Raw genomic sequence first — 14,293 nt, forward strand, 5'->3', positions numbered from 1 at the left:
GGCTAGACTGTATTGCTTGCCCCCCCATTCCCACCCCAAAATTGTGTTGGTTTGTGTTTTGACAGAGGATAAAGCTATTTTACCAAAACGCAGGGGATTTATTTGGGGTTTGGGTGAAAAATAATCTTGTGGGAGGTGGTAGGTTGACATATGAGTCAAGGAAATGAGGTGTCTTTGGGGACAGGAAGCTGGTGGTGGGAAGCCCCAAGTCCCATGAGAGAGGTGTCAGCAGTGGGGCAGGCAGACACCTGGGTCCCCGGGGGAATGAGGAGGCAGAGGCTTTAGTGGCTGGGGAGAACTGGGGATTAAACAAATATTTACAGGTGGCAGGGAAGTGTCCAGGGCCCTTGAAGGGATCAGGCAGGACTTTGGGGAGGGCGGGGCCTATCTGTACCGGGCGAGCCTGTCGTAGACTTGGTCCAGGTTTCTGCACAGGAATATGGAGAGCGCCATGAAGCTGAGCTATAGAGAAAGGAGACGCTATCAGAGAGGTCGAGGGGGTGGCGAGGAGGGGGAGGTAGGGTGGTAGGGGTTCTAAGGGAGGAAAGTCATGCGGTGGGACCATGCGGAGGGCATCAGGAATTGGGTGGGACAGGGCTAGAGGGAGAACTGGGCCTGGTTGTGAACGACCAGGACAGGAGTTTGGGAGAAGATAAGTGGAGAATGGTGGAGTCAAGGGTAAAGGGCAGGTGGTCATGGGGTAGGCCACCAAAGATGCGGACCCTCAAAAAGGTGGGAATAGGGAGGGGTAGGAGAAACCCCGCAGTGTCTAACGCGGGCCTAGGGTCTGGAAAGTAATGAGATCCGGAGCAAGCCCAGGGTCCTTTATTCCGGAGGCTCATCTCTCTCCCCCTCTGCCTCCGCCTGTAATTCCACCTGGACCTCCACCTCTGCGCCCGCGCTCCCGGTCTCAGGCTGTTGCTTGTCTGGATCCCAAAGCGGCCAGGTCCCCAGGGTCATGGGCAGCTTGCCCTGAGAGGCCTTGTACCCCCAGCTGGGGCAAGCATTCGCCTTGCCCCAGCTACCCCACAGACTGCCGCTACGCCCACTGTTGCTCAGCACACCACCTCGCCCGCTGCCGCCATCAGCGCTCAGGCTGGGCCCGGGGCACGAACCGTCGGCGCCTGGCACCTGCGGCTGCCGTTCCCGGCGGAGCGCTCTGCGTGACAGTAGCAGGCTCATCACCGCTACACTCACCTGCCGGGAAAGGGGAGGGATATTGCGGCCAGGCTAGGTGGCGTCCCAAGTGCAGCGGCAGAAAAGCCTGGATTGGCTGATGCTCTGATCACTCACGCGCCTTTCCCAGAGAGGCAGAACGCGCAATTTGGGGCGGGGCTATTTGCGGATTGTAAAGCCAATCGCGAGTGAGGGTGGGGCCAGATTACCTCGAGTAGGCCGACACCCAGACAAATGCCCACTATGGAGATGAGGTTGTTGTGCAACCACTTCTGGAGGCTCCTCTCGCAGCCCTGGGAATGTAGAGAGAGGTTAAAGGTGGGGCTTTCTCTGGGATTCGCTCTCACGCCCCGCTTCCCCGGTTACCAGGTTTTCCTAGTTATTTCGCCCGAACAAGCCTACCTTTCCCTACTATCAGTATTCCAGACCCTCCCCTTTTCTTTAGGTCCCGCCTTTCCGAAGAGCCCGCCCCTTCTAGGGGCTCCGCCCCTCTGGTTGTATAGTTCTTTCTCGTAGCCCCACCGTACTTGCAGACCCCGTCCCTATGCTGTGGTCTCGACTCCTGGAGACCGTCCCCTGCCAGCAGTCCTACCCCTTCCGTAGGCCGCTCCCCTTCCCACCTCGCGATAGGTGTAGCTGTTTGCAGGGACCACGCAAAGGTCTGTGCTGTATCCGGGCCGCGCCAGTGGTCCGGCCCGGCTGAATTGGGAGAGGGAGATCATATCCAAGATCGCGGAGTCGTTGGTCGCCGATGAGTTATAGCAGGAGCAGGGCACGCGGTACGCCTCCGACATGTTGCTGCTCAAGCTGGGGACACGGAACCAGTCCTGAGGAGAGTTCCAGCCGCAACAGCGCAGCTGGGAGAGGGACAGGGTCAGAGGGACCGGGACTGGAGGGATGCAAGACGATCTGGGGTGTCAGGGGACCGGGTGATGGTATATGGTCACGTTGGGAGCAGAGGGCCGAGTAGCGGGTGCAGGGTGGGGGACGGTAGGCTGGTTGGGGTCACGACACGGCCAGGGCCAGGGCACACTAGGGAACATGGGTTTGGGAGAGACGAATCACGGAGAGACCTGGGGCAAGGGAAGAAGCTGCAAAATCACGCTGTGGACGGAAGATGGGTTGGGCAGTGCAATTCAGCCTCAGGGAGCAGGTGGATGGGAGGGCGGGGCCACGTGAGTGACAAGGAAATGGGGTTTCACAGGGGCCGGGTCCCGTGGGACCCAGAGTCACGAGGTGCCCGCAGGGAGTGGGGTCACGCTAGGGCCTTGGGGCTAAGGGCGGAGTCTTCTCGAGACACAGGGCGGAGCCTCTCTAGGGTCTGAATGGGAGCTGGGGAACCGGGCCATAATGGAGCCAGTTATGTTATCATCTGGGGGTGGGGCCGCGTCGGGCGTGGCAGGAGGTGGAGTGGGTATGAAGGTTACAACAGGTTTACGGAGTTCGGTTTCGGGCTACTGCAGGGCAGAGTCTTCTCCGGGTGGAGGGCGGAGCCACAGAATGGCCCTGTAGTTGGAGAGGGAGGGCTACCCATCCCGGCGGGCGGGAGCCTAACGCACCTGGAACTGAACGTACTCCCAGCTCTCCTCGGCCGCGCTCTTCTCCGGGTCGGTGCGGTAGTTTTGGATCGTCTCCTGCACGATGTCCTTCACCTTCCGCTCCAGCTGAGAGGCCGAGAGTGAGGCTGGATGGACTTCCACCTGCCTCCCCATCCCATCCGCGCCGACCAACGCCAGCCACTCCCGGCTGTCTCAGCCCACGGGGTCCCTGAGCATCTTTATGCTGGCATCGGTTCCTCACTGAAGGGCTGTCTACGTCTCCGTTCCTCACACTCTGCCCGTTTCTACCGTCCGTCTTTCCGTTTCTCTCGCCATTTCCCACCATTTCCCATCTCTTCCTCGGAGCTTCTGTTTCTCCACGTGTTTTCTCTCTGTCTCTTTTTTTCTGTTTGTTTCCCTTTGGCTCTGTCTTCCTCCGTCCTTGTCGGTCTTTCTCTGCCTCTCCCTGTCTCTGCCTCTCTGTGTCTGTCAGTCTTTGTATTTGTTCTGTCTTTATGGCTCTGTTTCCCTCTTCTGCCTCTCTCTGTTATTTCTCTTTGTCCATAGCAGTCCCTATCTGCCTTTGTTTCCGTTTTTTCCACCCCCCCACCCCCGCCAAGTCCACCCACTAGCTGCGGAAGGGGTGGGGGCAGCAAGCTCACCCGGATATGCTGAGTCGAGATGAGGATCCCCAGGGTGATCTGCGTGACAAACAGGAGCAGCAGTATCCCAAAATACTGGGGGGCAGAGTGGAGAAGTCAGGCTGAGCCCCTCTCCATAATGCAGGGGTTCTATTTGAGGGAGAAGGGAATGGTCCTAGGGATGGAGAAGGGGAGGGGCACTCACCAGGCCCAGTAGGCAGCGGAGCTCCTTCAGGGCCCCCACACAGCCCAAGAGGGCAAGACCCATGGTGAGGATTCCTGAGATGGCCAGGGCCTTGGACCAGATCTGCAGAGGCAGGAAGGACAAGCCTGGGAGAGGCAAGAAGCAGTGACATTGGGTCTTATGGTACACAGCTCCGGGCAGCCCCATTCCCCACCCAAGCAAGAGGGAGCAGTATCCCGGGCTCCTGGCACCCCTTTCTCTGGGTCTCCAAACTGCCCCACCCTGAATCTGTCCTCCTCTGGGATTCTCTCCTCTCTCTGAGTCTCTGTCCCTTTTCCTCTCTTCAGCTCTCAGTCTCTTTCCTCCTTTAGCTCCTTCTCACTCCCAGTAGTTTTCAGCCCCATCACTTGTCTTTGACCAGTCAATTTAACCTCTGGAGGTCTAGGGGATGATATCTATTTCCTGGGGTGGTTTGGAGGGACACCTGGGAGGCATGTGTTCAACCCACTCCTCAACACAGTCCTTAACTTATTAAATATGAGCCATTAGGAGTTTGACTATTACCCCATTAATATTTTTCTACTATTGTTATTAGTGTTATATCTGCACTTCTACTTCCTTGCCGTGTGACATCCAGTATGTGACTTCTCTTCTCTGAACCTCAGGAGAGGTTTATTGGAGGACCTGATGGGCATTTGCACAAGATCTGACATACAGGAAGTGCCTGAAAAACAGCTATCATTATTAGTGGTATGCACAACTCATTTGTCAGAGGAAGACACTGAAGCTTGGAGAGGCAGTGCGAGCTTTGCAGCAGAGCCTGGGACCTGCCTAGGGAGTTGGGCACTGTGGGGCTCCCTGGAACAAGGGAGACCCCAGGAGGCTACTTGCTGGGAGGCTGGGCCCATGCCTGCTCCAGGAAGGTCCTCCCCGACTGCCCTGGCCCCCTCACCCACAAATGACACGAAGCTGGTCTTATCCACAAGTATCCAGATACCGAAGCAGAAAATTAGGCTGCCTAGGACCTGGGGAGAGGAGACGAGAAGACGGTGGTGAACAAGTAGGGATACAAAGTGGGGTGGCTGCGGCTTGGGCTGGGTAGACAGACAACTTACGAAAAAGAAGAGGTTGAAAACGAAGAGGAGGTACTTGGTGAAGCTGAGGCAGCTGTCCTGGGCCGACATCTTCGACTGGAGGGGTGAGTGATCAGAAAAGGCGTTGGCAGTGGGGAGACAGAAAGAAGTCTTGAATGAGAGGAAGAGGCTGAGAGACAGAGAAAGGAAGAACACAGAGAAAGAGGAAGTGCCAGGGGTGGAGCCTCACCTCCTCCCTCTACACACAAGGTGGTTTTATTCTGTCTCTGTCCCTGTCTCCCTCAACCACCCCACTGGGACACACATACCCCAGTACCTGAGGGTTCTTGGAATTTATGGACACCAAGTGCATGCTGGGCAGTTCCTCCCAGGTCTCCATGGCTCAGGCTGGGGACTCACAGGGACTCCTGATCTACCAGTACCCACTTACTCTGGGCACCAGGACCCCAGGCTGGTCCTGGCCAGCAGCCGACCTCACAGACACTCTGACCTCATTGCCTGCTAAGCTCTGCCATCTCTGCATCCATCTCTGTCCCCACTTCCCAGCCCTGAGTCTCTTGTCCTTCCCTCTCTGGTTTCTGTTCCCTTCTCTCTGAGTCTCTATCTCCTCTCTGAGTCTCTGTTCCCCTCTCTGGATTTCTGTCTTCCCCAACCTCAGAGTCTCTATCCTCTCCCTTTCTGGGTTTCTGGCCCTTTGTCTCTGAATGCTTGTCCTCCTTTCTCACCCCCACCGCTTTCTGTCATTGCCCCTCAGAGTCTGCATCCTGTTTTTGGCCACAAGTGTGGACCAGGTGCTCTTCTGTGCTGGGGCAGAGGCTGGGCACCTGGGGGAAGTGAAAGCGCTGCAGGCCCCAAGTGGGAAGGTCCCTGGGAGTGAGACGGGTGGCTGGGCAGTGCCAAACACCCAGAGCGGAAGCTGAGCCTCAGGCAGTACTTCCTGCCTCTGCAGTGGGGGCCCTAGAGGGGGAGGCCCCAGAGGAGCCAGGATTGAGCCTGGGACCTTGGCAGTTAGATCCAGGTTTGCAGTACCTGATCGTCTCTAGGCCTGAGCTGAATGCCTAGCAGCTTCTAAAGTTTCCCTTGATATCCCATAGGCTCCCCGCTCTTGTCAAGTCCAAAATCCTCACGGATTTCCAACCTAGGTGAGGGATGTTACTACCATCCTGACATCCACCCCAGCCCTAGTAAACCAGCCCCTTAGACATACAATGCCCTTCTGAAAGATCTCATCTGCTATCCACGCCCCCCCCCCTTTTTTTATCCTCACCTGAGGACATTTTTCCATTTTTTATTTTATTTTTTTTATCCTCACCCGAGGACATTTCTCCATTTTTTGTTCAGAGTGGGAGGAAGAGGAAGAGAGAGAGAGAAACATCGACGTGAAAGACACATCGAGTGGCTGCCTCCCGCACGACCAACCAGGGCCGGGGACAAACTGCAACCGAGGTACGTGTCCTTAGCGGGAACCGAACCCAGGCCTCTCTGGACCACAGGCCGACGCTCTAACCGCTGAGCCAAACTGGCCAGGGCCATTTTTCCATTTTTGCTCAGACAGAGTGGGAGGGAAAGAGAGGAAGAGAGAGACAGAGAGAGAAACATCAACGTGAAAGGAACACATCAAGTGGCTGCCTCCCGCACAACCTCAACTGTGGCCGGGGACAAACTGCAACCAAGGTATGTGCCCTTAGCGGGAACCGAACCTGGGTCTCTCTGGACCGCATGCCGACGCTCTAAATGCTGAGCCAAACCTGCCAGGGTTGCCATCCCTTTTTTAAGGCTCAAAATGCTATTTATTTTCTTATTGTCATAAAAAAAATCAATTCATATTAATAGTATTCTTATTTTAAAAAATACATTATTGCCTCTTTTCATTTTTTAAAAAAATTTTAATTGATTTTTTGAGAGAGAGAGAGAAATTTCGAAGTGAGAGAAACACCCATTGGCTGCCTCCTGCACGCCCCCTATTGGAGATGAAGCCCCCAACGCCAGCGTGTGCCCTGACCAGGAATCCAACCAGGACCTCTCAGTCCATGGGACTGACACTCAATTCACTGAACCACATGGGCTGGACAATAGTATTCTGATTTTTTTTTTTTTATCCTCACCTGAGGACATTCCTCGATATTTTGTTCAGATAGAGTGGGAGGGAGAGAGAGAGAGAGAGAAAGAGAGAGAGAGAAAGAGAGAGAGAGAGAGAGAGAGAGAGAGAGAGAGAGAGAGAGAAACACCGATGTGAGAGAGACACATGGATTGGTTGCCTCCGCAGGACCCTGACCAGAGCTGGAGGGAACCTCAACTGAGGTAGAGATACTGCCCTTGACGGGGATGGAGCCCCCAACTCTTTGGCCAACTTTTTGGTCCACCCACCGCCCAGGCTCTAAGCATAGAGCCAAACCGGCCAGGGCTAAATTATTAGTAGTATTATTGTTATTTTTTATCCTCACCCGAGGATATATTTTCATTTTTTGTTCAGATAGAGCAGGAGGGAGAGAAAGGAAGAGAGAGATAGAAACATCGATGTGAAAGGGACACATCGAGTGGCTGCCACCCGCACGACCCAACCAGGGTCGGGAACAAACTGCAACCGAGGTACATGCCCTTAGCGGGAACCGAACCAGGGTCTCTCTGGACCGCAGGCCGAGGCTCTAACCGCTGAGCCAAACCGGCCAGGGCTATTATTATTATTATTTTTAGATTTCACATATAAATGACATTTTTTTTTTTTTTCTGTCTGGCTAATTTCACCTAGCATAATGCCCTCCACTTTCCTTCATGTTGTCGGAAATGGTAGAATTTCCCTCTTTTTGGTGGCTGAATAATCCGGCACTTTGTGTGTGTGCGCGCGAGGGGTGGGAGTGGGTGGGGGTGGGGGATGAAGTGGGGGTGCTAACGGTTCAAAGCGCGAAAAGACAAAATCCTAAGCGCATGCGTGTGCGTGCATGGAGCGAGGGAGGGAGGGAGGAAAGGTGTTGGAAAGGGCAGAGGGCAGAACCGGCTGCCAGGTCACGTGGAAGTCACGTGCGTGGAGCGCTGCGCATGCGTGCGTGAAGGGCGGCGCGTGCGCAGAGGAAGTGCGAGAAAGGCGGCTGCTGTGGTGGAGCGAGGAGCGTCCGGCGCTCGCGAGGCCTGAAGGGGCCTGAGATGGTCGCTAGATTTCTTGATTGAAGCTTCTTCACCCTCGTTTTCGCCTAACTGACCAGACTGAAGAGGCCATGTCTGGAGGCTAGGGTGAGGATGATTTGGCCCTAGGGAGCCTCGAAACAAACGTTCATATATCTGGGGTATAGGAAGCTGGGCGTCATCCCTCAGGGGAACAGTCCACGGATGGGAGTCTCCTGGCCACCCCGGCGTCTGTGGAACTGAGGATTCAGAGAGGCCTCAGAGGTCCCTCCTTTTTTCTCCCCTAGGACCCATGAAGCTGGCTTTAGCCCTTTTGCTCATCGAGTCTGACTTTGAGCCAATTCCAAGGCCTTCACGGGCCTTGGCAGTCAGGCCCTGCCCACTGGGGAAACCAAACTCACTGGTGAAACGCGTTGGTTCAAGTTCCCAGACAGGACACATCAGGTCCAACCCCACCACAGGACTGTTAAGGACATACAAGTTACTTCCTGGGCCTTGAGGAATCTGGATAGCAGCTCCTTTTTCTCTTTGGAGGTTATAGTTCCAAGGAAGGAGGTAAACAGACATTTCTGGGAGACCCGAGCACTTCCCAGAAGGCTTGAGCCCAGAGGAGCAATTGCTGGGAAAGACGATGTTGGGTCTGGCACGTTGGACCATCACCAGGACCTGTCCAGACAAGAAGGGTCTGCCAGGAAACCACGGGGCTTTATAGGTGTCACAAATGGCCAGTTTGCAGAATCTCAGTTTGTCAAAACCAGTTCTGTCCCTGAAGGGTTAGATTACCAAAAAAACAAAACAACCCCCAAAACTTGTTTTAAGGAATATACTTTTTGAATGTGTTCAAGAAAGGCATATATATATTTGTTAATCCTCACTCGATATTTTTTTCCATTGATTCTTAGAGTGGAAGGGGAAGTGAGAAAGAAACATCGATGTGTCCCTCTCACATCAGTTGGTTGTCTCCCGCACCAAGCTGGGAGTGTAACCCTGGTAGGTGTGCCCTTGACTGGGAATCAAACCCACACCCCTGTGGTGCATAGGCTGACGCTCTAACCACTGCTCAACACTGGCCAGGGCTCTAGTTTTATTTTTTGAACCTGTTTAATCACTTTTTATAGAGTGCTGTTTTCTGCAGATATTTTTCTTTTTCTTTATTGATTTTAGAGAGAGGGAGAGAGAGAACCATTGATGAGAGAGAACATCCACTGGCTGCCTCTTGCATGTCCCCTACTTGGGAATGAGCCCACAAACTGGACCTGTGCCCTGACCAGGAATCGAACCAGCGACCTCTGGATGCATGGATCGACACTCAACCACTGAGCCACACCAGCCAGGCTCTGCAGATATTTTTAATTTTTTCATTTATTTCTTTAAAAATGGAAACCAGTTATTTTATTGACTTTCTCTAATGATTCCAATATTTGATGTTTTTGCTAATTTGATTCTGCCACCTGTTGTTTCTGTCAGTTCTCACTAGTGGTGCCTTATTTTGCTGCGTGCCATGCTTCTCCTTGTTCCTGACAAATTATGTGTAGGGAGAATTTAAGGCCTTAGAATGTAGGTGTCTTACTTAGTCCGAGGAGGACTTTCGTTTGTTTCTGCAGAGTACCTGGGGACGCCATTAGTCTTGTATCACTTATACTTAATTAATGAGGGTTTAGAAACCACAGTAATATCTCCCTAAAAAAATCAGGGACCGTCTTTAATAGCCTTAACTAAAATTATAACATCAAAAATTATGACATTTCCAATCATAAAAAATTCATCAAGATAAATCATATTGCATAACTCCTAAAGGAAAAAAAGCTGAGGGAACTCATGGGTAATTTTCACAGTTTCATTGTGAAATCCAAGATCAAAAGATGGCTGGTTTTCTTTTTTAGACTGGACATAAGATGCACACATGATAGTTGTTTTAGCTGTTACTCCACATACTTCCACGATTCCAGAGATTTCTTCATCAAGGGGCTCCATTAATCAATGGTTCCATTTTTTTCTTTTCTCTATCTGAAAGAATAAGCATTTTTCCAGTGGGATGACTCTCTCAACAAAGCAAATGGGCCAGTTGATGATTGAGCTAGCATGCACGACTTAATCAACTCCATCACTGTAGCTGTTTTTTGCTTTCTTTCTTTTTAAAAAAATTATTCCTGCCCTGGCCGGTTTGGTTCAGCGGTTAAAGCGTCGACCTGCGGTCCTGAGAGACCCGGGTTCGATCCCCACTAAGGGCGCGTACCTCGGTTGCAGTTTGTCCCCGGCTCTGGTCAGTCGTGCGGGTGGCAGCCACTCGATGTGTTCCTTTCACGTTGATGTTTCTCTCTCTCTCTGTTCCTCTCTCTCCCTCCCACTCTACCTGAACAAAGAATGGAAAAATGTCCTCGGGTGAGGATAAAAAAAAAAAATTATTCCTACGCATTTAATTAATTAATTAATATGTTTTATCCTCTCCCGAGGACATTTTTCCATATTTTATTCAGATAGAGTAGGAGGGAGAGAGAGAGAGAAGCATCGACGTGAAAGAGACACGTTGAGTGGTTGCCACCCACACGACCCAACAAGGGCCGGGGACAAACTGCAACCGAGGTATTTGCCCTTAGCGGGAACCGAACCTGGGTCTCTCTGGACCACAGGCCGACACTCTAACCGCTGAGCCAAACCGGCCAGGGCTCTTTTTATCTCTCCAATAAGCTGCCTGGAAAATTCTAACTTACTCCCTGAAACACTGAACCACTTTATCAGGGAGGATAGATGTGACTTAACCCCTCAGTGACTACAATTTGGTCCTATCTATTGTGTATGTAGCAGAGTTTTGTGTTTTTAATTTTTTTTTTTTTTTTTGCATTTATCTTCAGATAGAGCAGGAAGGAGAGAAGGAGGAAGAGAGAGAGAAACATAGATGTGAGAGAGACACATTGACTGGCTGCCACCCACACAACCCCAACTGGGGCTGGGGACAAACTACAACCAAGGTATGTGCCCTTAGCGGGAACTGAACCTGGGACTTTCTGGTCCGCAGGCCAATGCTCTAATCGCTGAGCCCAACCAGCCAAGGCTGTGTTTTTAAATATTTTTAAATTGATCAGAGAGAGAGAGAGAGAGAGAGAGAGATGAAAAAGAAACATCGATCAGTTGACTCCTGCACACACCTCAAATGGGGATTGAACCCGAAACCTGGGCATGTGCCCTGACTGGGAATCAAACGTACCACATTTTGGTGTAAGGAATAATGCTCCAACCAACTGAGCCACACTGGCCAGGGCCGAATTTTCTTTGTTTTTAACATGAAGATGGAAACTTTTTTCCAGAAATGCTGCAAATATCTCTATATTTTTTATTTATTTATTTATTTATCCTTGCCTGAGGGCATTTTTCGATATTTTGTTCAGATAGAGTGGGAGGAAGAGAGAGAGAAGGACACATCGAGTGGTCGCCACCCATACAACCCCACCAGGGCTGGGGACAAACTGCAACCAAGGTAGTGCCCTTAGCAGGAACCGAACCCGGGTCTCTCCAGACCTCAGGCCGACGCTCTAACCGCTGAGCCAAACCGGCCAGGGCTATCTCTATATTTTTAATATTTTTAAATCATACTTGTTTTTTTCTTGGGTGTGGGGAGGTTGTGGATAAGTTTGGACATTGGTGTTCATATAACTATGTTTCCTAGAAGACAATTCCTTTTGTTTTTATGGTGAATGGTAGGAGTGGCAGGGAACTTGCCAGTATTTTTTATTTTCGTATTTAATAATTTATTTTTTAAGAGCAGTATTAGGGTCACAGCAAAATTGAGAAGAAAGTACAGATAGTTCTGATATACCTCCTGTCCCCACATATGCATACCCTCCCTCATTCTCAATGTTCTCTACCTGCATGGTATATTTGTTACAACTGATGAACCTATACTGGCACATTGTAATCACTCAAAGTCAGTAATTGTTTAGGGTTCACTCTTGGTGTTGTACATTCTATAGGAGTGAACCCTAAACAAATGTATAATGACATATAGCCACCATTATAGCATTGTACTGAGTGTTTTCACTGCCCTCAAAATATTCTGTGCTCCAGCTTTTCATCCTCCCCCACCCCCCAAATCCTGGTAATTACTGATCTTTTTACTGTCTCCATAGTTTTGCCTTTTCCAGACTGCCCTATAGTTAGGAACATACAGTATGTAGCTTTTATAGGTTGCTTCTTTTACTTAATAATATACATTTTAGGCTCCTCCATGTGTTTGCAACGCTGAATAATATTCTATTGTCTGGATGTAACCACAGCTTCTATTTGCCTACTGAAGGCCATCTTGGTTGTTTCCAAGTTTTGGCAACTGAATAAAGCTGCTATAAACATTCATGTTCAGGATTTTGTATGGACATAAGTTTTCAACTCTCTAGGATAAATACCAAGGAGCACAATTGCTGGATCTTATGTTAAGCGTATGCTAAGTTGTTGTTTTTTAGTGCAAGTTTTTTTTCCCCCCTTTATTGATTTTAGAGAGAGAGGAAGCGAAAGGGAAAAAGATAGAAACATCGATGAGAGAGAACATGGATTGGCCGCCACCTGCATGACCCCCAATGGGGATTGGGCCCACAATCTGGGCATGTGTCCTGACCAGGAATTGAACTGGCGACCTCTTGGTGCATGGGTAGACTCTCAACCACTGAGCCACACCAGCTGGAGAAGAGTATGCTAAGTTTTATAAGAAACTGCCAAACTGTCTTTTCATGTGGCTGTACTATTTTACGTTTCCACCAGCAATGAATGAGAGCTCCACATCCTCACCAGCATTTGGTGCTATTACTATTCTGGATATTGGTCATTCTTATAGATGGGTATAGTGCTATCTCATTGTTGTTTGAGTTTGCATTTCCCTGATGAGATATGATGTGGAACATCTTTTCCTATGCTTATTTGCCATCTGCATATCTTCTTTGGTGAGGTGTCTGTTAAGGTCTTTGGCCTACTTTTTTTTTTTTGGTATGTGCCCCTAGCTGCTAGGGCCTAGCGGGAACTGAACCCGGGACTCTCTGGTCCGCAGGCCAACGCTCCAACCGCTGAGCCAAACCAGCCAGGGCAAGGTCTTTGGCCTACTTTTAAATCAGTTTTTTTTTTTTTTTTTTTTTTATTGCTGAGTTTTAAGAGTTTTTTATATTTTTTGGATAACATTTATCAGATGTGTCTTTTGAGAATATTTTCTGTCAGTGGCTTGTCTTCTCATTCTCTTTACAGGGATGGCATTGACTCTATAGATCAAGTTGGGAAAAGCTGACATCTTAGTAACACTAAGTTCTGCTATTTATCCTATTCATGAACATGAAACATCTCTCTATTTAGTTCTTTGATTTAATTAATCAATTTTCTACATATCGATTTTGAACATATTTTGTTAGATTTATATCTAAGAATTTCACTTTGAAAGGTGCTAATGTAAATGGAATTATGTTTTTAGTTTCAAATTCTACTTGTTCATTGTTGTTATATAGGAAAGTGATTGACTTTTGTATATTAACCTTGTATCCTGCAACCATGCTATAATAGCTTATTAGTTCCAGGACATTTTTGTCTATTCTTTTGGATTTCTCCATAGACAATCATGTCATCTGTGAACAAAGTCAGTTGCATTTCTTCTTTCCCAATGTGTGTGCCTTTTATTTCGTCTTACTGCATTAGCTAGGACTGTAGTATGATGTTGAAAGGAGTCAGTGAGAGAGGACATCCTTGCTTTGTTCCTGCTTTTATTTTATTTATTTGTTTATGTTTTTTTAAAATCCTCACTTGAGGATATTTTTCCATTTATCTGCAGATAGAGTGGGAGGGAGATAGAGGGAGAAAGGGAGAGAGAGAGAAACATCAAAGTGAGAGGGACATATCGACTGGTTGCCTCCTGCAGGATCTTGACCAGGGCCAGGGACTGAACCACAACCGAGGTACGTGCCCTTGACCAAATGGAACCTGCAACTCTTTGGTCTGCAGGCTGACGCTCTAACCACTGAACCAAACCGGCCAGCGCAGGTTTGCTAGTATTTTATTGAGGATTTTTCTAACTTTATTAATGAAAGATATTGGTCAGTAGTTTTCTGTAATGTTTTTTGGTTTTGGGGTAATGCTGGTCTCATTGAATGAGTTAGGAATCATTCCCTCTGTTTCTATCCTCTGAAGGAGATTGTACAGAAGTTGTATAACTTCTTCCTTAAATATTTGTTACAATTAATCAGCGAATGTATCACATCCTGGTTTTTATTTCATTTTATTTTTCAGCACGCTCCCTGCCCATTCTCTAATAGAGTATTTGAGGAGCCAACAAAAGGTCAGAGTGGTGGAAATACAGAGAGCAGAGAGGAGAGTGACTCCAAATATGAGGTACAGCACCATCCTCTTGCTGGGGATAGAGCAATTGGGGAGGAGGGGGATATAGACAATAACTAGACTAACAGCCAATAATTAATTACATCAGGAGGTGAGAAATGCTATGAAGAAAAATAAAAGTGGGCAGGATGGAGAGAGTGCTGGATAGGTAGGCTGTTATTTTAGATAGATTGGCAGGGA

General features: G+C 49.4%; 1 protein-coding gene across 2 annotated transcripts; it reads right to left on the reverse strand.

Annotated features, from left to right (window-relative positions):
• Positions 1 to 99: 99 nt before the first annotated feature.
• CD37 (CD37 molecule) lies at positions 100 to 5,493 on the reverse strand. 2 transcript variants are annotated; one of them, XM_036274803.1, is made up of 9 exons: positions 4,950 to 5,488; positions 4,655 to 4,729; positions 4,492 to 4,564; positions 3,561 to 3,685; positions 3,377 to 3,451; positions 2,736 to 2,840; positions 1,797 to 2,033; positions 1,386 to 1,469; positions 100 to 462 (listed from the first exon to the last, which is right to left on the reverse strand). In XM_036274803.1, the coding sequence occupies exons 1-9, from the start codon at positions 5,010 to 5,012 to the stop codon at positions 385 to 387; spliced, it is 915 nt and encodes a 304-aa protein (XP_036130696.1). In that variant the 5' UTR covers positions 5,013 to 5,488; the 3' UTR covers positions 100 to 384. The 2 variants fall into 2 exon arrangements, with proteins under 2 accessions (XP_036130696.1, XP_036130695.1); XM_036274802.1 differs by lacking the exon at positions 100 to 462 and adding an exon at positions 826 to 1,197 and having other exon boundaries at positions 4,950 to 5,493.
• Positions 5,494 to 14,293: the final 8,800 nt, after the last annotated feature.

This window comes from Molossus molossus, unplaced genomic scaffold, assembly GCF_014108415.1.
Source record: "Molossus molossus isolate mMolMol1 unplaced genomic scaffold, mMolMol1.p scaffold_m16_p_21, whole genome shotgun sequence".
In the NCBI taxonomy this organism is placed as follows: Eukaryota; Metazoa; Chordata; class Mammalia; order Chiroptera; family Molossidae; genus Molossus; species Molossus molossus.

What these genes read in the sequence shown, in the direction of transcription:
- CD37 (XM_036274802.1), bottom strand. Translation starts at nt 5,012, where the DNA reads ATGGAGACCTGGGAGGAACTGCCCAGCATGCACTTGGTGTCCATAAAT. An exon ending in TCCGCTGCCTACTGGGCCTG is followed by an intron (nt 3,452 to 3,560) that starts GTGAGTGCCCCT and finishes TCTGCCCCCCAG; the next exon opens with TATTTTGGGATACTGCTGCT. An exon ending in TGGGTGTCGGCCTACTCGAG is followed by an intron (nt 1,198 to 1,385) that starts GTAATCTGGCCC and finishes CTTTCCCGGCAG; the next exon opens with GTGAGTGTAGCGGTGATGAG.